The following is a 23,309-nucleotide window of genomic DNA, read 5'->3' on the forward strand; positions in this document are numbered from 1 at the left end:
CTACCTGTTACCACTCAACCAGTACACACCAGCTCACTATTGTATTCTTTCACCTTGTATTGCTGGATTGCATTAACTTTAGAATTTCTTCTAGGTCTCATTGGGATATATAATGGAGGACATGTTAAATTCACCAGCCCTTGAAAAACTCTGCGCAGATGTTCCTTCATAAAGGAAGACAGAACAGCCCTACAAATATTAACGTGAAGCGGTGGAGAAGGAAATGTCACTTTCAAGAATTCTCCTACAGGCGGATGTTTCATATTGAAAATTGGGCAACATAATGGTTTTGTGATTCGCTCAGGCATGAAATATAAGTTCGATCCTCTTTCTAATGACCACGTATCGTTTATAAATATGGAAGAGGGTCAGAAATGGTTTTAATGCGTGACAACCAGCTGTGAAGTTCCAACAGTGCTGGGTTACAGCGTTGCACTTTCTATATATTGCAAATAAAATTAATGGATTATAAAATCAAAACCTGATCATTGGCTATGGACTGCATGACAGTGGGAGTATACTTCATAACAGCAGAATTCTAAGTTACCCTTGAACTTTCAATTTTCTCTAAATTCACTTGTTCCAATGAAGCCAACAACGGACCCAACTTCTCCTCTGCTATTTGAAAATGATTTTCAGCTGTTGTCCAACCAGAACGAGACAGAATATATGGAGCTGGAACTTCTGGATGGAGCTCTGTCCTCCACCCTTGTTCTGATGGTACTGCTGACTATTATTGTCACCTTGGTGGTGACGTCTTTGCTGACTTACTGCTTTCACAAATGGAAGCTCAAAGCTAAGAAATTACAAAGAGCGCACGAGGAGTATCAAAGAGATCAAGAGAAAGTCATGTCCCCGTGCACCTCTTGACTACTAATATTTAATGCAAACAGCTCTGCAATAACTGATATTTATAAAGTGTGCTCAAGCAAAACCATTGCTTCACGTACAAAGCTTCAAGGACTAAGCCGCCTGTATTGATAGCTGGTTAAGGAGCTAGACCGCGCTTAACAGGAGATCGATCACGTTATTGAACAGCATTTTATTTCCATTTGTACTATCAACTGAAAGGCTTCGCTATTTTTTTGCGATGCATTTCTTCTTATATATTGTATAATAAAACACCCGAATCCTTCCATTATTGTGACACATCACAGACATGGAAAGGGCACTAATGGGGGCATATTCAATGACTGGTAAACGTGATTAACACAGTCATTAACAAGCTGGAACAGAAACAGTGTATAATGGTAATGACCGAGATGACTGCTAATGGCAGGGGTTAAAAACCACAGAGAATCAGTTTCATATAAAAGTTGCCGGGTTGCACAAAGGATTGCAATGTATACAGTTTTTTGTATTATATAATAATTTCTTGCTTTGTTTGCTGTTTTAATTATTTATTGTATCAAATAAATAGGCTGGAATGTGTTAATTTTCATCTGTATTTTGCCAGTCTATGTTGCACATTGATGTGAGGCTAGATACTGGTCATACAACAAACCAGGCAATCACTGAGTCCAAGTATCCCAACCACTGACAGTAGGATGTAGATCAGCATGGTGTGTCTTATAACGTCATGGGTCAGACATGGAGGATTATTAGCAGGCGTTGTATCTCGGGAGAAGTATGTTATAATGAGCCATTGATACTACTGATGTGTATTTTGTAACACTTTATTGTAGAATGAGTAATGGAGGTATCCGACAGACATCTAGTGTTAGTCCAATGTTCCTTTGTTGCCTCAACCCATGCCGGTCCACCGAATCCGATGGAGGCCAAATTGGAAACCTGTAAATGATAAAAACATTGCAAAAACATGACAATAAGAATAATGAAATAAATCTTATATTTACATTCACATTGTCCTAACACGGACAATCAGTAAAAAGGTTAGGAACGCAGCACAGTCATCAATGGAAGTGCACTCTACTCCTCCTTACAGAACCACATATACCAAACAAGGAATATAGGAGATCATTAACAAATGCATTCTCCAGAATATCCTTCCACACACATCCAATACCCACACAGCTGTCCATCAGTGTGAGTGCGTACATGTGTATCCGGAGTATGAATGATTATGTGAGGGAGGCCCTCATTCAGTAAAGTAATATATGGGTTTTGATTGATGGGGCTCTCGGTCAGCCATAACTAATTGCAGGCTCCCTACCCCACCATCCATATCACTCCTTACCGAATTAGGGTTCCCCCACTCACGATGAAACTATAACCATGTTATATATTAGTATAAGTACTCACACATAGTATGTACACAATAAACACATACCCAGGAAATATACACACTTTACACACTAAAAACTTTACAGCTGAGTTGTTGAGTGCAGGGAAAAAAGCTTGACTTAACGTAGCTGCCCTCCAAACCACCTCCCTCCCGCAGACGTTCTGTCCTTGCAGCAAGGAAAGAGGTGTTAAGGTAGTACAGGGAGTTTTATTAAGGTAGTACTGCAGAACTCAATGAAGGTGCCAGATGCTCCAGACTTCAGCCAAAGCGTCTTTGCTCCAAATATACAGAAACAAGGAGGACGGCCCACCGGAGGATTGTCCGGTTTTCGGCTGGGCCAGTCCGACACTGTGTACATCCAGATCGCGAGCAGTTTACTTCAATTAGGTGTACAAGTATGTCTCAGGGGTGACACAAGTACAACTCTGCAAAAGGACCCAGCCTAATACACAGCAAAGCTTCTGCTGCATACGATGGCAGCTAGTTCCGATCCCAGCACTTCTACCCCAGTGATACATTTTGAAATCTATATTATTCGGTTTCCAGCACAGTGAACACCGTTAAAAAGAATATGAAAAGCTATGCCATAACTGTTGTATTTGCTCATTTTGACTATTTAAAAAATGTTAAAAAACAAGTGATCAAAAACAAAGTCAGAGGTAATAGTCGCAAGCCCTAAGTAAGTCTATGAGGGTCTCGTTCTGGCTCTCATAGACTTATATTATGTTGTGACCTCTGGCTCTGCCAGCAAAGACTGGAGTGATCTGGCAGGTCACAAAGTGCTGGAGACCGACTGGAGTGGTGCTGATAAAACATTAAGACAGTGGCTGATAAGGATAAAACTAGGGGCAGGGAACTTAGATTATTAGCAGCACTCCAGCGCTGCAATAAAAAAATGCTGGAGTGGTGCTTTCAAAGTCATTTCCTGTGCAAAAGCAGCAAATATAAAAAAAAAAAAAAAACTATATGTGGTATTGTCATGATCGGATCGACACACAAAATGAAGATAACATGTAAACATCAATTATACCTAACAGTGAGTGGTGTTTAAAAACAATAAATCCAATATGGAATTGCTGTTTTTTTATCATCTTGCCTTCCAAGGAATATAACAAAAAGTGATAGAAAATCACACTTGAAAAACCATAAAAAACCTTATATTAATCGTCTTAAAGATAAAAACTTAATATTTATTTAATAACTTTAAAAACATCGAAACGTACAGTCAACATACAGACAACTGTGCTAGACTAAATATATCCCTCACACTGTTTATCCTAGTGGGAACTGCCTAACAGCGGAGGTTGGCACCCTACAATTAGCACGAGATAGGCGCCCCCGCTCCTCGGCGGCTCTCCCTGAAACTCCTGTATATCACTTGTGAACAGTGTGAATCAGATCAACCACCATTCAACCATAACAGGAAAATGAAATGGACAGTAATTGCCAATAGAAGACTGATCGATGTTCCCTGCTGATATGACCAGCCTACCTAACTGCGGGGGTTGGCACCCTACTGTTCAGCGGACATGGCGCCCCTGCTCAACAGCGGCTCACCCTAAGGAGTCCCTAGAGATAAACTGATACATTCAAGGGTACATATTAGGCCCAAACAGTGGCCATAGTAGCTAATTTGAGGCAGTCTAAGTTCAATTAGAGCAAACAGATACGTAGTACAGGTATAAGGCTAGTGTCTCATTTTGCTTCAAAAAGATAACATGTAAAAAAGGGGTACTCATCATATCAGATGTTCAAGAAAAGCACCTTGCAAACAGATGCAGCATCTGTATATCTGGGCCTCCTGATGATCCTGATAGGTGAAACGTGTTGAGGCGCTTTTCTTGAACATCTGATATGATGAGTACCCCTTTACATCTGTTATCTTTTTGAAGCAAAATGAGACACTAGTCTAAGGCTACTTTCACACTTCCGTCGGTACGGGCCCGTCGCAATGCGTCGGGCCGACGTACCGACGGACGATGTGAAATAACTGCAAGACGTGGGCAGTGGATGCAGTTTTTCAACACATCCACTGCCCATTCTGCAGTCCGGGGAGGAGGGGGTGGCGTTCCGGCCACGCATGCGCAGTCGAAAATGGCGGACACGTCACACAAAAAACCCTTACATTGAACTTTTTTTGTGCGTCACGTCTGCCAAAACACGACGGATCTGTCGCACGACGGAGGCGACGTGTGCCCATCCGTCGCTAATACAAGTCTATGGGCAAAAAAGGCATCCTGCAAACACATTTGCAGGATGCGTTTTTTGCCCATAACGACGGATTGTGACGGAGGACAAAAGACGGAAGTGTGAAAGTAGCCTTATACCTGTACTGTGTATCTGTTTGCTCTAACTGAACTTAGACTGCCTCAAATTAGCTACTATGGCCACTGTTTGGGCCTAATATGTACCCTTGAATGTATCAGTTTATCTCTAGGGACTCCTTAGGGTGAGCCGCCGTTGAGCCGGGGTGCCATCTCCGCTGAACAGTAGGGTGCCAACCCCCGCAGTTAGGTAGGCTGGTCATATCAGCAGGGAACAGCTGTAGTGAGGTACTATGTGTGTATCACGCACTTTTGCACTTTGTGTTATCATGTCATTCACTCCCTTTCACACTGTTCAATGACTGCCATCCATCAGTCTTCTATTGGCAATTACTGTCCATTTCATTTTCCTGTTATGGTTGAATGGTGGTTTATCTGATTCACACTGTTTACAGGTAATATACAGGAGTTTCAGGGAGAGCCGCCGAGGAGCGGTGGCGCCTATCTCGTGCTAATTGTAGGGTGCCAACCTCCGCTGTTAGGCAGTTCCCACTAGGATAAACAGTGTGAGGGATATATTTAGTCTAGCACGGTTGTCTGTATGTTGACTGTACATTTCAATGTTTTTAAAGTTATTAAATATTAAGTTTAATCTTTAAGACGATTATTATGATATAAGGTTTTTGGGTGTTTTTCTTGATTTTTTTTTTACCTTATCTTTGCCTGTTTTTCTTTTTTTTTTTTAATAGAAAATCGCACTTGCCAGAAAATGAGAGCAGCCAGGTCTTCTAGTGCACATATGCCCCATGAACGCTGCCAACTATGAGTAGCATTCACACTTCCCTTGGATGAAACTGTGATGTCCAGGGGAGATGCGAGAATTGGATCCCATTAATGGAATGGGCAGGCAACAGTGGTGGAGGTGAATACCTGTTTGTTTGTTTTTTTTTCATTTTAAATGGAAGAATACACCATTTAAGAAGAGATTGTCAAAGCAATGGACAATTCCTATAAAAGGTGTTGTGCAGTCTTATACATTTGATGACGTATATACAGGAAAGGTCATCAATAGCAAATTGGTGGGGGTCTGACATCCGCCCCCTTACCAATCAGCAGTTATCCGCTTTGCTGGGTGCAAACACTTTGAATGGAGCTGTTGAAAGCAGGCAAAGTGTTGAGGCCTCTGCCGGCCACTGCAGTATAGCTTCTATGCAAAGAATAGGAGCTGTGCTGCAACTCCCGGCAGGGCCACTAAACTTTGAAAGAGGGTGTGCCCAGGTGCGGATGTTACAGGAGCAAATTACAGCTGGTTGGCTGGTGTGCCATACCCTTACCAATGAGCTGTTGATGACCTACAGTTAGGTCCATATATATTTGGACAGAGATAACATTTTTCTAATTTTGGTTATAGACATTACCACAATGAATTTTAAACAAAACAATTCAGATGCAGTTGAAGTTCAGACTTTCAGCTTTCATTTGAGGGTATTCACATTAAAATTGGATGATGGGTTTAGGAGTTTTAGCTCCATAACATGTGCCACCCTGTTTTTAAAGGGACCAAAAGTAATTGGACAGATTCAATAATTTTAAATAAAATGTTCGTTTTTAGTAGTTAGTTGAAAACCCTTTGTTGGCAATGACTGCCTGAAGTCTTGAACTCATGGACATCACCAGACGCTGTGTTTCCTCCTTTTTGATGCTCTGCCAGGCCTTCACTGCGGTGGTTTTCAGTTGCTGTTTGTTTGTGGGCCTTTCTGTCTGAAATTTAGTCTTTAACAAGTGAAATGCATGCTCAATTGGGTTGAGATCAGGTGACTGACTCGGCCATTCAAGAATATTCCACTTCTTTGCTTTAATAAACTCCTGGGTTGCTTTGGCTTTATGTTTTGGGTCATTGTCCATCTGTAGTATGAAACGACGACCAATCAGTTTGGCTGCATTTGGCTGGATCTGAGCACACAGTATGTCTCTGAATACCTCAGAATTCATTCGGCTGCTTCTATCCTGTGTCACATCATCAATAAACACTAGTGACCCAGTGCCACTGGCAGCCATGCATGCCCAAGCCATCACACCGCCTCCGCCGGGTTTTACAGATGATGTGGTATGCTTTGGATCATGAGCTGTACCACGCCTTCACCATACTTTTCTCTGTCCATCATTCTGGTAGAGGTTGATCTTGGTTTCATCTGTCCAAAGAATGTTCTTCCAGAACTGTGCTGGCTTTTTTAGATGTTTTTTTTTAGCAAAGTCCAGTCTAGCCTTTTTATTCTTGATGCTTATGAGTGGCTTGCACCGTGCAGTGAACCCTCTGTATTTACTTTCATGCAGCCTTCTCTTTATGGTAGATTTGGATATTGATACGCCGACCTCCTGGAGAGTGTTGGTCACTTGGTTGGCTGTTGTTAGGAGGTTGCTCTTCACCATGGAGATTATTCTGTGATTATCCACCACTGTTGTCTTCCGTGGGCGCCCAGGTCTTTTTGCATTGATGAGTTCACCAGTGCTTTCCTTCTTTCTCAGGATGTACCAAACTGTAGATTTTGCCACTCCTAATATTGTAGCAGTTTCTCAGATAGGTTATTTCTGTTTTCGCAGCTTAAGGATGCCTTGTTTCACCTGCATGGAGAGCTCCTTTGACCACGTTTACTTCACAGCAAAACCTTCCAAATGCAAGCACCACACCTCAAATCAATTCCAGGCCTTTTATCTGCTTAATTGAGAATGACATAATTAAGGGATTGCCCACACCTGTCCATGAAATAGCCTTGGAGTCAATTGTCCAATTACTTTTGGTCCCTTTAAAAACAGGGTGGCACATGTTAAGGAGCTGAAACTCCTAAACCCTTCATCCAATTTTAATGTGGATACCCACAAATGAAAGCTGAAAGTCTGAACTTCAGCTGCATCTGAATTGTTTTGCTTAAAATTCATTGCAGTAATGTCTCTAACCAAAATTAGAAAAATGTTGTCTCTGTCCAAATATACATGGACCTAACTGTATGCTCTGGACAAGTCTGCCAATTTATAATGTACAGTAACTGACAAAGTCACTGTAACAATTAAAGTTATTGTAACAATGGCTTTGGAAAGTGGAGTAAGGGTCAACTTACACTGGGAAATGCCAGCGTTAAACTACAATCAGCATGTTTGCCAGTCTTTGGTCACTTAGAAGCCTGTTTACACAAGACGACCGCAGCTGATCTATAATAAATGATCTGCCATAGATGGCTCAGTGCACGTAGGCTGCCACTGTACTCATCAGTGCAAGTCCTGCTTAGGGCTCATGCAGAAATCTGTGGATCTCAGTCCGATCACAGACCGTACTGCACAGACTGGCCGCAGGTCTGCCGCCACTTCTCTGCAAATCTCCCTCATGCACACTGTTTTCTTCACCCATGTCATTGCACCTCTAAAACCAGGTGTACAGTGGCTTGCAAAGGTATTCACCGCCTTGGATTTTTATCTATTTTGTTACATTACCACCTGTGTTTAAATATTTTTGTAATCTGATTTGCGTCTGATGAATCAGCACTAAATAGTCTAAGTTGGTCAAGTGCCAAAAATATAGGCATAAATTACATTTATTGGATCAAATAACTAAAAAATTGCCATGTGCATATGTACTCACCCCTCTTGCGATGAAGCCTCTAAAAATTTCTTGTGGAAGCAATTACCTTCATAAGTCACAAACTTAGTGAAAGATAGCCCCCGGTGTGCAATTTAAGTGTCACAGGGATTGTCAAAATTACTGTTATTGTGAACAATTAAGCACGTTAAAGATGAAATTATCTCTAAAAGACCCAAAGTTAAAGATGACACATTTCCTTTGCACTGTAGGCAAAAAAAATGTCATTTTTTACGTTTTAAGAATTACAAAGACACCCTGCATGGTTAGTACCAAATATCACCTCCCTGCGCAAGTATCACAGCTTGTAAACGCTTTTTGTAGCCAGACAGCTTCAATTTTTGTTTGAGGAATTATCATCCATTCTTTCTTGGAAAATTCTTCCACTTCTGTGAGATTCCTGGGTCGTCTTGCATGCACTGCTCTTTTGAGGTCTAGTCACTGATTTTCAATGATGTTCAGATCAGAGGACTGTGAGGGCCATTGAGATTGTGCCTTTTCAGGTAGTCCATTTAGGATTTTGATGTGTGATTAGTATCATTATCCATTTGTAGAAGCCATCCTCTTTTCAACTTCAGCTTTTTACAGATGGTGTTATGTTTGCTTCAAGAATTTGTTGAAATTTCATGAATCCATTCTTCCCTCTACCTGTGAAATGTTCCCCATGACATTGTCTGCAACACAACCCCAAAGCATGATTGATCCATCCCCATGCTTAATGGTTGGTGAGATGTTCTTTTCCTGAAATTCTACACTTTTTTCTACACACATACAGTACCTTTGATCGTTGTGACCAAAGAGTTCGATTTTAACCTCAATGGTCCAGTGGACTTGTTTCTAAAATGCATCAGGCTTGTTTAGATGTTCTTTTGTAGCAGAGACCACAAAGATTTTTGGACTCTGGGGGCGCTATAAACTTATTCCCAATCGTCATTTTAAAACGGCGAAGGTGGAGTAAGGCCCCTTTGTGGCCACCGTTTTAATGCATATTGGCCTTCTTCAAAGGGTCAAAAAGGGTTGCCCAATACAAAAAACGAATAAAAAAAAAAAACCATAGCAGTTAGTTACAACGTTGGGTAGGAAAAACTGGTGAAAAATCCAGAGCACTCATCATATAATGATTAGAAAGTGTATTTTTTCATGTACATGCGTAAAAGTTTTTTTTTTCCTGAAATTACAGGTAAACTTTAATATTAGGTACAAATCTTTCAAAAATGTATTATACAGCCAATGTTGTGTTTATTTACAAAGTAGGTGACCCGGTGTTGTCAGGTCTAAGTTGTCTATTTATTAAATGTATCCAGTTTGTATTGCAAATGCTAATGTTCTGTACAATGTCAAAGGACATAGGACAGATTTTGTATTTTTAAGCATCCGAATGCTAATAAAGAAGTTTGTACAGATAGAAGATGCAATCATGTAAATCCATGTGACTAGTATCACTGAAAGAACACACCTCAACGGGAAACATTTGATCCTTCTATCTGTAAGAACCCCTTAGACTATATATAATCATCATAGGATCCGTGGATAGTCTTGATGGAAACCACAATTGAACCAATTCACCCATTAGAAGTAGATATAGTCTGTTGAAAAATAGATCCAGCAGAGCATTGTGACAACATAGTCCAAAAAAATAGTTGTGACATGACAGATGCTCTTTAAATAACCTCTAATCCCTTTAATATTATGAAACATGTGTTTAGATCTCAAATATCTTGCTCAGTTTATGCAATTATTAAATGCCCTGCCCTCTGTTTCGGCATATATAGTTATGACCAGTTCCAGAACTAACCTCTTTCATGGTAAAAATTACCGTATATACACGAGTATAAGGCAACCCTAGTATAAGCTGAGGCACCCAATTTTGCCATGGATAACTGGGTAAGTTTATTGACTCGAGTATAAACCCGGTATGCATTGTCCCCTCATCCCTGTCCTGCTATGCACGGCTCCCCCGTCCTGTCCTGGTATGTGTGGCTCCCCCTGTTGTATGCATGGCTCTCCCAATCCCATCGTTGTATGCATGGCTCCCCCGATCCCATCGCCGTATGCATGGTTCCCCCGGTCCCGTCCCATCTTTGTATGCATGGCTCACCACCTCCCCATCCTACTCACCCTCCTTATGCCATCGCTGCATGTCCGTTGTCCCGGCGTGGCAGCTCTTCCACTGCTGAGCGGTCACGTGGTACCGATTAGGATGAGTCTGATGTCTTCACAACCATCAACTCCTGCCGCTGCTCCCCCGCCGGCTTCCTGGACAATGACTCGTGTATAAGCCGAGTGGGGTGTTTTCAGCACAAAAAAGGGCTGAAAATCTCAGCTTATACATGAGTATATAAGGTATTTTAAATATTGGAAATGGTTCATAGTGCTTATCACAGTTGTGACATATATGGTAGTAGCTGATAGTACTAGCCTTAAAAATGTTGACACACATTGACCATTCTTGTCATAGATTTTTAAAGTTTACATCACTATAAATTATGTTTCAGAAGTTTTATTGAAAAAAAAATGTGAAAAATGCAATAGTTTTACATGTTATGTTATGAAAAACAAATATATACAGGTGCTTCTCACAAAATTAGAATATCATCAAAAAGTTAATTTATTTTAGTTCTTAACCCTTTTCTGACCTCGGACGGGATAGTACATCCGAGGTCAGAACCCCCGCTTTGATGCGGGCTCCGGCGGTGAGCCCGCATCAAACCCGGGACATGTCAGCTGTTTTGTACAGCTGACATGTGCACGCAATAGTGACAGGTGGAATCACAATCCACCCACTGCTATTTAACTAGTTAAATGCCGCTGTCAAACGCTGACAGCGGCATTTAACTAGCGCTTCCGGCCATCGGCTGGAAATGAGCGCGTCGCTGACCCCCCTCACATGAGCGGGGGTCAGCGATGCGTCGTATGGTTGTTGATGCCGGATTGCTGTGAGCGCCACCCTGTGGTCGGCGCTCACAGCAATGCAGTAAATCTACTACATTGGATCGATCTGAGCATCGCTCCTATGTAGCAGAGTCGATCGAGTCGTGCCAGCTTCTATCCTCCCATGGAGGCTATTGAAGCATGACAAAAGTAAAAAAAAAATGTTTTAAAAAATGACAAAAACAAAAAAAATATACCGTAAGTTTAAATCACCCCCCCCCCCTTCGCCCCATGCAAAATAAAACAAAAGAATCAAATCTACACATATTTGGTATCGCCGAGTTCAGAATCGCCCGATCTATCAAAAAAAGGATTAACCTGATCGCTAAAAGGCGTAGCAAGAAAATAAAAGTGAAATACCAGAATTACTTTTTTTGGTCGCCGTGACATTGCATTAAAATGCAATAACGGGCGATCAAAAGAACATATCTGCACCAAGGTGGTATCATTAAAAATGGCAGCTCGGCACGCAAAAAATAAGCCCTTACTATCAGAGATTCACTCCAATACATTTATGCCACCATTCCAACATAGCGCTCTTACACAGAGGTAAAAATCATCCACATGGCAAACCACATGCAGGTCACAGCTTGTGTGTTTCAGATGACTAAAAGCTGTAAATCCAACAAAATGTGAGACGGCTCTCTACACCTGCAGAGCATCATCCCGGGTGCTCGGCAGCCAGAGCAGGCATAAAGGCAATACCTAATTGAAGAAAAAAAAGTCAGCACTCCGGGTTTTCCTTGAATATATTCTTCATTATTAGTCTATGTGCTAAGAAAACCTTAAAATAGGTATCCAAACCCTGACGCGTTTCGGCGTTAGAGCTATGACTAACTAATGCCGAAACGTGTCAGTATTTGGATACCTATTTTAATGTTGTCTTTGCAGATACACTAATAATGAAGAATAGATCCAAGATAGACAGTGTTAACTTTTCTTCAATAAAAGCTGTAACATAAAATAAAATTAGCATTTGGGATTGTAAATATTCACATTTTACACAGAGAGAACCGTCAGGGGCGGACACTGACAGTAACATGCCACTACATAGGAATTGTGTATGTAGCACACATTGCATACAATGAACCATGTTCCACATACCTGAGAATATCACAGTGCAAGCATCAGAAAATCACAGAGAATGTCACACAAGCACAGCGCACACGTCACGCAAGCACAGCGGACACGTCGCACAAGCACAGCGCACATGTCACACATGCACAGCGCACACAAGCACAGCAGACACGTCACACAAGCACAGCGCACACGTCACACATGCACAGCGCACACAAGCACAGCAGACACGTCACACAAGCACAGCGCACACAAGCACAGCGCACACGTCACACAAGCACAGCGCACACGTCACACAAGCACAGCGCACACGTCACACATGCACAGCGCACACGTCACGCAAGCACAGCGCACACGTCACGCAAGCACAGCGCACACGTCACGCAAGCACAGCGCACACGTCACGCAAGCACAGCGCACACGTCACGCAAGCACAGCGCACACGTCACGCAAGCACAGCGCACACGTCACACATGCACAGCGCACACGTCACACATGCACAGCGGACACGTCACACATGCACAGCGCACACAAGCACAGCGGACACGTCACACAAGCACAGCGCACACGTCACACAAGCACAGCTCACACGTCACGCATGCACAGCGCACACGTCACGCATGCACAGCGCACACGTCACGCAAGCACAGCGCACACGTCAAGCAAGCACAGCGGACACGTCACGCAAGCACAGCGCACACGTCACGCAAGCACAGGGCACACGTCACACAGGCACAGCGCACACGTCACACAAGCACAGCGCACACGTCACACAAGCACAGCGTACACGTCACACAAGCACAGCGCTCTGACCGCATTCGCTGTGCTTCTGTGAACAGTACACACTGTCAAATGCAAAGAGAGCTATTAACATGAATGTTTAACAAGTGAGCTAGGAAATAATAAGCCTCTCACATTGTAGTGTTAGGCTATTACTGTGTTTGAATAAATACAGCTTTGAAATTATCTTAATGTTTGTGCACTTAACATTCAGGCTTGCTGAGCACACGATGCACAAACACAGCATACATGTCGCACAAGCATGGCATACATGTCGCACAAGCACGGCATACACGTCGCACAAGCACGGCATACACGTCGCACAAGCACGGCATACACGTCGCACAAGCACGGCATACACGTCGCACAAGCACGGCATACACGTCGCAAAAGCACGGCATACACGTCACACAAGCACGGCATACACGTCACACAAGCACGGCATACACGTCACACAAGCACGGCACACACGTCACACAAGCACGGCACACACGTCGCACAAGCACAGCATACACATCGCACAAGCACAGCATAAATGTTGCACAAGCACAGCATACACGTTGCACAAGCACAGCATACACGTTGCACAAGCACAGCATACACGTTGCAAAAGCACAGCATACACGTCGCAAGCACGGCATACATGTCACACAAGCACGGCATACATGTCACACAAGCACGGCATACATGTCACACAAGCACGGCATACATGTCACACAAGCACGGCATACATGTCACAAGCACAGCATACACGTTGCACAAGCACAGCATACACGTCGCAAGCACGGCATACATGTCACACAAGCACGGCATACATGTCACACAAGCACGGCACACACGTCGCACAAGCACAGCATAAACATCACACAAGAACAGCATGCATGTTACACAAGCACAGCATATACGTTGTACAAGCAGAGCATACACGTCGCACAAGCACATCATATAAATCTCACAAGCACAGCATACACGTCACACAAGTACAACATATATGTCGCACAAGCACAGCATACACATCACACATAGCTTACATGTCACACCAGCACAGCATACATGTCACACAAGCACAGCATACATGTCGCACAAGCACAGCATACACGTCGCACAAGTACAGAATACATGTCGCACAAGCACAGCACACGTTACACAAGCACAGCATATACGTCGTACAAGCACAGGATATACATTACACAAGCACATGATATAAATCTCACAAACACAGCAAAACATACATGTCGCACAAGCACAGCATACACGTCACACATGGCATACATGTCACACAAGCACAGCATACACGATGCACAAGAACTTCATATAGATCTTACAAGCACGGCATACACGTCACACAAGTACAACATATACGTTGCACAAGCACAGCATACATGTCACACAAGCACATCGCTCCAGTCCCATTCCAGACTACACGTTATTTCTTCTAAAATGTCTTAAAAGGCCTTTCTGAGCTAGGAGACTGAAGCAGCCCTGGCTCTGCCTCCACATCATGTCCTGACGGCCAGCATCAGACTTTACAGCAGGGCATTGAGAGCACTGTGGACATATTAAGGAACTGGCAGAGGTGAAGGCAGGCAGACCATCAAATACTTGGCCAATCAGGCAGAAGGTTAGCTCTGGGCTGGTATTTTCTTTTCGTCTATTTCTGACTTTCTAGAAAGGTGCTTATCAACATTTTAAGGAAGAACTGTTCATTAGTAAAGGTCTATGGTCTCCATATAAACGTACAACATTATTTTAAAAGGTAGGTACCTGGCATAGTGGCATAAGGGTATGCTTTAATGCTTTTGTTCCTTTTTGCGTAGGACGACAAGAGCTTCCGTATGTATTCAGCCCTCTTTTAATGTAAAGTGCACATAACAAAGAATTCTACATATGTGCTCATATTGTAATTCAAGTATTCATGTCTGAAACAATCTGTTTTAACTTAAAAGAACATATTGTATGATAATACATCTTACCTATGTACAACACAAAGAGGGTTGAATGGATAGAAATGGATTAGAGTAGGTGTTTATGTAGCACAAAACTACATTCCTGGCTTCTCTACGAAAAGCCATGTTTTGTATGAACAGCACAAACTAAGTCAAATGCAAAGAGGGCTATTAACATGAATGTTTAACAAGTGAGTTGGGAAATAATAAGCCTCTCGCATTGTAGTGTCAGGATATTACACTGTGTTTGAATAAATACTGCTCTTAGTAATTATCTTAATGCTTCTGTTCTTGGCAGTGAGGTTCGCTGAAAGGCACGTTGTGAGCCTAACCTTCAATTTATCTTATTATTTAGAGGAAAATAAAGAGAATATAATGACTCCGAGTTAACCGTTGCTCCCGTTGGCTCGGTAAAAGGAGAAAAGGTAAAATAATTATTTCATTTTTATGGTAATAACTATGGGGTTTATTCAAAGCTTGAAAAATCTGAAGGAAAAAAAACAATGTGTGACTATGGCTAACTCTAAAATATTTCCATTACCCTAATGAATTTTCATGTAGTATGTATTCTGGGAGAGCACTTTGCTTCTCCATTCAGTCTCTATGGGATTTATGGTCAGCGATTATGGATTTAGCAGTGCCACTCCGCCAATGTCAGCTCTGCTATTCCCTGCGGGCCAGGTGACATTGCTGAACTGCGTGCCCGCCGCGGCCACAATCAGCTGCAGCCTCTCAATATTCCATCAGAGTAGACGTCTGTTCTGACAAAATAGAAAAGCCTGCTGTGGTCACAGTACACACTAATGTTACATGACCGGCAGGGAATAGCAGCACCTTCATTGCTAGGAGAAGTGAGTATAGATTGTGTTTATTTCTATAAGGCATGAAAACGACGACCACACAGCCGCACAACCCATAATTCTCCTGTATACGAATGAACAAGAAGAAAACTGTGGCATTCAGCCCTCGGCTTAAAAAAAATGTCCTTTATTGCATACCTGGAGGATACAGAAAGAGAAAAGCGACGGCCGGTTCACACTGTCAAGCGCTTCATCCGGGGTCTCACATAAGAATGGTTCATATCTAATGACTGCAAGTTATGTGCAATTTATACTAAGCATTAGATAAGCGATACAATAGGCTTTATTTGGTGAACACCCCTTTGTCAAAATGCTCTACAATTAAGAAAATAACTGACATAACTAAATAACTGAATTACCAAAAATACTATCGTATCTTTATTACTTCGTTATTCTTTAAATATTCATTTATACTGAGTAAGAACTGCAAAATGAGAATGTTTCAGAATGCAATAAGGATAATTCTGAAACGCCATTACCACTTAGTACCAATAATGTATTGCCATCCAGAAATATTTCCCTGAATACAATTTTACTCTAGACAAGCCGCAGTGGACAGTTATAACCCGTTCTATATTCCTGATGGTACATCATATTTATTCAGGACTATAATGATTGATTACAATATTTATGACTTCTGCTGCAGAGGTGAATAAGTCATGGACATCCACACAACCTGTATATATATATATATATATATATATATATATATATATATATATATATATATATATATATATATATATATATATATATATATATATATAATCATATGTGGATGTTCCAAGTCTAATCAACCACGTACATGGAAATATATCACATCCGCTGTTTCTTCTACACACAAACCATACACACTGTCTTATATGATTACAAAACACAAATATTAGTTACTGTAGCCCCAGTGGGAAGAATAAAATATTCCTCCACGTTCTGCAAACCTGATTTGTACACATTATTTACCTCTATCCTGAATTCCTAATAGAGAAGATTTTTTTTGCTTGTGGAGCTGGGAGAGCAGATTGTTTCCCACACATGTAAGGGGTGAATAATGGGAACAGGGAGGTGTAGAGCATCAGTCTATAATTTGGGCACGTAATATAGCTATAAATCTGGTTACAAACGGTGAATGATCCAGTAAATATCCAGTGAATGGTGTACCCATCTCCAGTGCTGAGCATAAAAGAGTACACCTGCTTTCAAACGTAAGATTTTAATCAATATCTCACTGAATACAAGAATAATTTCCAAAATGTTGACAAGACTGAGTTTCATAGAGCATTTTCAACCCATAACATGAAAGTAAGGTTAATAATATAACTTTCACTACAAAATCTTTAGTTTTACTCAATTTAGGTGACGCAAAGCGGAATACACCCCACATAACAAAATACACCTATTATTTTGTATGACCCCCATGATTTTTAAGGACAGCACCCAGTCTTCTAGGCATAGAATGAACAAGTTGGCGACATATTGCAACATCCATCTTTTTCCATTCTTTAGGAGCGACCTTTTTTAGAGCTTGGATGCTGGATTGGGAGTGATACTCAGCTTGTCTCCTCAGAATTCCCCATAGGTGTTTGGTTGGGTACAGATCAGGAGATACTTGGCCACTGAATCACTTTCACCCTGTTCTTCTTCAGAAATGCAACTGATGTGTGCTTTGGATCATTGTCATGTTAGAAAAGTGAACCAAGGACACAGAGTGATGGCAGCATCTTCCCTTTCATTATAAAGCAGCATACCTGTGATTTCAAGATACTATAAATGAAATATAGCTCCCTGGCACCAGCAACACTCATGTAGTCCCACATAATGACAATGCCACCAAGTTTCACTGTAGACACCATATGTTTTTATTTGTGCTCATCACGTTTGCGATGCCAGTTTTGAAGACATCAGTTTCAAAAATATTTATCTTGGTCTTGTCACTCCAATGTAGGTATTCCCAGAACGCTTCATATTTTTCAGCATGTGCCCTGGAAAATTGTAGGTGTTCTTTGTGCATGGGCTTTAGGAGCAGTGCTACGGAGTTGGAGTCGGTTTCCAATATGTTAGAATAAAATGGACCGACAAAGACAATATATAATAAATTGGGTACTGTAGTACAATGCAGGATGTGCTGAATATTTTTTCATAAGAATTTTGGAAAGTTATGAAATTTCCTATAAATGTCTGTTCTATTCCTGATCTAAGGATCTTGGCTTTTAGTTGAGATAAATCTGTGCTGCACTTTATGTACATGCTCAGTAATGAAGCACCTCATCTACGGATCAGAGGCAAAAGCACTGGGAAGGAATGCCTGCACTCATCTCAGAACTGCTAGAGTAAATAGGAAAACAGGATTAAGGCAAGTAAATTGCTTGATTATTGTATTATAATGGTGATAAAAAGCATGATGCTACCATTTTACTACAGTAACATTATCACTAACAGGAGCCATGTATGAGGGAGTTGAGTGGGAGGTTTGGCTTAACGACTCCACAGCCCTGTTTAGGAGAAGCTCCTTTTGTAGACAAGACCCATGCATGCTGTTCGTCTGCAGTGTACGCCGTATTGTGTCGCAGGAAACACTCATCTTGCTTTTGTTTTCTTCTTATTTAGCTAACTGCAGTGAACTTGCATGTCAATTTACTCTAACCCTTCTCAACAGAAGACGCTCCTGTTTAGGTGCTAACTTCCATGATCAGCCTGGATGTCTCTGAGAGATGGATGAAGTTTTATCTTTGTTATATTTTGTATCACTTTTTGACTTGTAAGTACAGCTTTGCTGATCTTCTTGTAGACTTCACCTTTCTTCTGTAAAGAGATAATTTTCTTTCTCAGCTTTTGTGACATTTCTCTTCCATGTGTTGCCATTGCTGACAGCATGAAATGGGAAGAGGTTTTCTTTATTAAGTAGTGCCCTTTTATAGTGAACCATCTAATAATGGACACCTGTTTAATAAATAATTAGACTTGGTTGAATTCTTGTTAATTAGAATTTTGTAGTCTAAACTTTAACTTTGGTCCTATGACATTCATTGGCGTATACTCTTTTTGCAACATGACCTTGTAAGAATTACTTTACTGGCCATGCAAAATAAAAAATCTGGTTTCCAATCAATGGCCCACTTTTGTGGGAGTATTTTGTAGTATGGTATCCCTTAGAAAATCTTCATTCTAAAAGGAAACTAAAGGTTTTTGGACAAATCTGTTGGTTTGTACTCATTTATGCTGAGCACTGTATATCTGAAGCCAACTGTGGCAGCATCTAATGTACCGTATTTTCCGGCGTATAAAATGACTGGGCGTATAAGACGACCCCCCAACTTTTCCAGTTAAAATATAAAATCTTCCTAAAAGTCTGGGGTCTTCTTATATGCCATGTGTCTTCTTATAGGGCCGGTGACTAATGTGCCTTTTGGGGGGGAATGGTCCCGATGACAAAGAGGAGGCGTCTCACAGGAAAGTATGAGTGGAGTATCCCCCTATTACCTCATTGTAGCAGCGTGGGGTCTCTGCGCTGGGGAGCGGCGGCGGCTGCTCCTCTTTGTGCCGCATGGGTGCTGTGCAGTGCTGTGGGGCGGTGGCTCCTCTTCGTGCAGCGTCAGGGCTGTGCTGTGGGGCGGCGTATTTTCATGCAACGTCGGAGCTCCTCCGGCATTTCCTCAAAGCCCGGAGGCACCCGCAGCTCCATTGCTGCGATGCGGTGGCCTCCGGGAAAATGGCCGCCGGGGGCGGCGCATGCTCAGATTCTGATCTAGTCTCCCGAGATCTCGGGACGAGATACGAATCTGAGCATGCGCCGCCAATTCCTCAAAGCCCAGAGGCACTGGCAGCTCCATTGCTGCGATGCGGTGGTCTCCGGGCTTTGAGGAATTGGGAAATGCCGGAGGAGCCCCAACTCTGCACGAAGATACGCCGCCCCACAGCACAGAGCCCTGACGCTGCACGAAGATGAGCCTCCGCCCCACAGCACAGCACCCACGTGGCACAAAGCGGAGCAGCCGCCGCCACTCCCCAGCACAGAGACCCCACGCTGCTACAATGAGGTAATAGAGGGATACTCCCCTCTTCATCATCGGGACCACTCCCCCCCACCATATACACATTGGTCTGCACCCGGCGTACAAGACGACACCCGGTGTATAAGACGACCCCGACTTTTAGGCTATGTGCACACGTTGCGGTTTTTACTGCGGATCCACAGCGTTTTTGACGCTGCGGATCTGCAGCAGTTTTCCAGTACCATGTTAACCATGTGTACAGTACCATGTTAACCTATGGAAAACAAAAATCACTGTGCACATGCTGCGGAAATAAACGTGCGGAAACGCCGCGGTTTATTTTCCGCAGCATGTCAATTCTTTGTGCGGAATCCGCAGCGATTTTCCATCTGCTCCAATAGAAAACTGCAGATGGAAAACTGCAGCAGAATCCGCATTAAAAACCGTGGTAAATCTGCAGTAAAAACCGCAGCGGTTTTTCACTGCAGATTTTGCAAATCCGCTGCGGAAAAATCCGCAATGGAATCCGCAACATGTGCACATAGCCTTAGGAAGATTTTCAGGGATTAAAAAGTCATTTTATACGCCGGAAAATACGGTATGTGGAGTGAAAACCCAAGACAGAAACAAAATGAACATATTCCTTGCTGTAACTAAATAAGAAAAAGCTATAGTGCAAGGTGCCAATGGGTTGTTAAGGTAGCATTGCTGCCATCTTATTCCTCCTGTGAAGACTAGGCTTAAAAATGCTGTAGAAAAAAAAAACAATCAGACTAAAAATGCTGTAGAAAAAGCAATCAAATCATCTTATACAACCCAACGTGTGGTCAATAAGACCTCACACAATTCTATTGATGGAAAAATAAAAGAGTTATGAGTCAGACAAAATGGTAACACAATTATCTTGAAGAAGGGAAGCAAAAAACAAAAGCGTAAAAACTAAAATGAGCTGCTACGAGAAAGGGGTTAGGCTACTTTCACACTAGCGTTTTCTGCAATCTGTCACAATGCGTCGTTTTGCAGAAAAAACGCATCCTGCAAAAGTGCTTGCAGGATGCGTTTTTTCCCCATAGACTTGCATTGACGACGCATTTGCGACGGATTGCCACACGTCGCATCCGTCGAGCGACGGATGCGTCGTGCTTTTGCAGACCGTCGGGAGAAAAAAACGCTACATGTAACGTTTTTTTCTCCTGACGGACCGCTTTTTCCGACCGCGCATGCGCGGCCGGAACTCCGCCCCCACCTCCCCGCACCTTACAATGGGGCAGCGGATGCACCGGAAAAATGCATCCGCTGCCTCCATTGTGCAATGCAGCAAACGCTAGCATCGGAATCTCTCCCCGACGCATTGCGACGGGGAGATTCCGACGCTAGTGTGAAAGGAGCCTTAATTGTCAGCACATAGAGTCCTGAAGTCCTGAGTCCCATATTCCTCCTCACACATATAAGAAATGGTCTATATGGAGCCGTGACTAAGCAAGTGTGCTGCTGCTTCATACATGCTCCGTGCATTGAACTTTCCTGTCTCGATATCCGCATAGCTACTGACCCACATTGATCAGTAAACTGTGTGTATGGGTGAGACAGCGACAGATGAGGAAATAGAGGGCGCACTGATAGATCTCACTTGTGTTTCAGAATCTGCTTTGCACAAAATGTTTACAAGTTGCTCTTTGTGCTGTCATTTCTTCAAAGTTTATTTTCACATTTTAACTTACTAATAAGATATAACATCATGAAAAAGAATCTGCTTCCCAGAAACATGAGGTTACGTCTTGATGACACTGGTGGACAGTCTCTGCCAAATAACTGCGCGGTCCTCGGAGGGTTTGGGCAGAGTTTGGAGGAGCTCTCCAATAAATGTAACTGAATCCTTAAAAAAAATAAAATAAATACAATTATTAGTATAAAATGGAAATAGACAAAGTACAGCAACAGTAATGGCAGCCACAGCAGATTTTCCCATGTGTCTGTCCTATTATTGAATATTGAAGTTCCTAGCAGGCCTGACACGTGCCTGGATGTACTGGTAGTGTGCCCTGCAATAAAGCCGCGTGTGCTTTTACAACAAATGGCTGTTTTTGTTGGTATGGTATTACAAAAGTGAAACTCGTGTTTTTAACATATTTTACCTATTATTTCCTTGCAAATGAAAAACACATTTACTTTGTTCACATGCCAAACTAACATTGCATACGCTCATGTGTTAAAAAGACCCTGGGTATATCCTAAAACTATTATTAAAGGGAATCTGTCACCAGGTTTTTGCAACCTAATCTGAGAGCAGTATAATGTAGAGACAGAGAGACTCTGATTGCTACAATGTGTCACTTACTGGGCTGCTAGCTGTAGTTTTGATATAATCACTGTTTTATCAGCAGAAGAAAATCACTAGAGGACTAGTAATCCTGTAGCCAGGTAGTCAACCTTATTTATAAACTCTGTATAATCCTGACCACACCACTAATTGGCAGCTTTCTGCCTATGCAAAGTGAACACAGCAAGCTGACAATCAGTGGTGTGGGCGGAATTATACAGGGCTCAGCATTCAGAGAACTGCTAGATCTGCAGCAGAGAAAACTTTGATTTTATTGCAAATAGAGCACTCAGTCCAGTAAGTCATACATCGCTGGAATCAGGGTAATTTCCCCTACATCATGCTGCTCTCAGATGGGGTATCAAAAACTTGGTGAGTTTCCCTTTATGAAGACTTATTAGTTGTTTATGACTGCAATTTTTACTTAGAGGGGTTGTTTCCTGCTTGACAGGGTGTAGTGTGTGCCTGATGATTGACAGTTCTAGCCGGCGGCACAGCTGAGCCGCTAGCCCAAACTGTGTGCGCTCAGTTGTTGCTAGCAGAGGAGTGAAGGGCCACTGAAGTTACCCAGACCCTTGCAAGCATGCACCGTTTGTCTAGGAAACAGAATTCAGTTTAAAAACAGGCAGGGAAATGCTTTATCTTACAAAAAGAATCAGCTGTGATCCCCTGCTGCCCTATCTGTACACTCTTTCCTGTCCTCCCCTGCCCAGATGTGGTATGATCAGACCATGTTCCTGCATGTCAGACGCAGGTATTACACAGCAGGGACTAAGATTATCTCAGCACAGGAACATTTTATTTAAACACAGCCAATTGTAGAAATGATTATTATTCCAAGATCTATTGATTGAAATCAACTTGAAAATTAACTTTGTTTGTGGGGAAACCTCTTTAACTCCTTAAGATCTATTTTCCACTCAAATGTCATTGGCCTCTGCCCAATTATAATGACGTATGTTACAGAAAGAGGTCACTGTGGATTTTACATGCTGAGTCACTGACCTTCCAGCTAAATGACTTGTAAGGAGGTGGAGGTGAAAAACTTGCATTCATGCAGCCATTAAAGATCTACAGTAACTATACCTTGCTACACTTGTCTTCCTCCAATTTCTTATGGAGTAAATCAGCTTCTAGTTTTGTCGTTTTCAACCTAATAAAGTGACATTTAGCCAGTTCAGCCTGTTTCTTGCAGCAGTCAGGGCAGGCGGCAGGGTCATGCATCTCAGTCCTAATTACCTGAAAAATAAAATGTCATTATTATCA

At 42.3% G+C, this 23,309-nt stretch overlaps 1 protein-coding gene across 2 annotated transcripts in view; it reads right to left on the reverse strand.

Moving 5' to 3' along the window:
• Positions 1-20,917: 20,917 nt before the first annotated feature.
• Positions 20,918-23,309, reverse strand: part of C2H8orf48 (chromosome 2 C8orf48 homolog) — a 52,700-nt gene continuing 50,308 nt past the window's right edge. The window contains exons 5-6 of one of the 2 annotated variants that reach the window (XM_069747204.1): positions 23,130-23,282; positions 20,918-21,599 (exon numbers count right to left, since the gene is read on the reverse strand). In XM_069747204.1, the coding sequence (XP_069603305.1) occupies positions 21,495-21,599; positions 23,130-23,282 (258 nt within the window). In that variant the 3' untranslated portion in view covers positions 20,918-21,494. The remainder of the gene's footprint in view (positions 21,600-23,129; positions 23,283-23,309) is intronic. The other variant, XM_069747203.1, reaches the window with a different exon arrangement.

Source organism: Ranitomeya imitator, chromosome 2 (genome assembly GCF_032444005.1).
Source record: "Ranitomeya imitator isolate aRanImi1 chromosome 2, aRanImi1.pri, whole genome shotgun sequence".
Taxonomy (NCBI): Eukaryota; Metazoa; Chordata; class Amphibia; order Anura; family Dendrobatidae; genus Ranitomeya; species Ranitomeya imitator.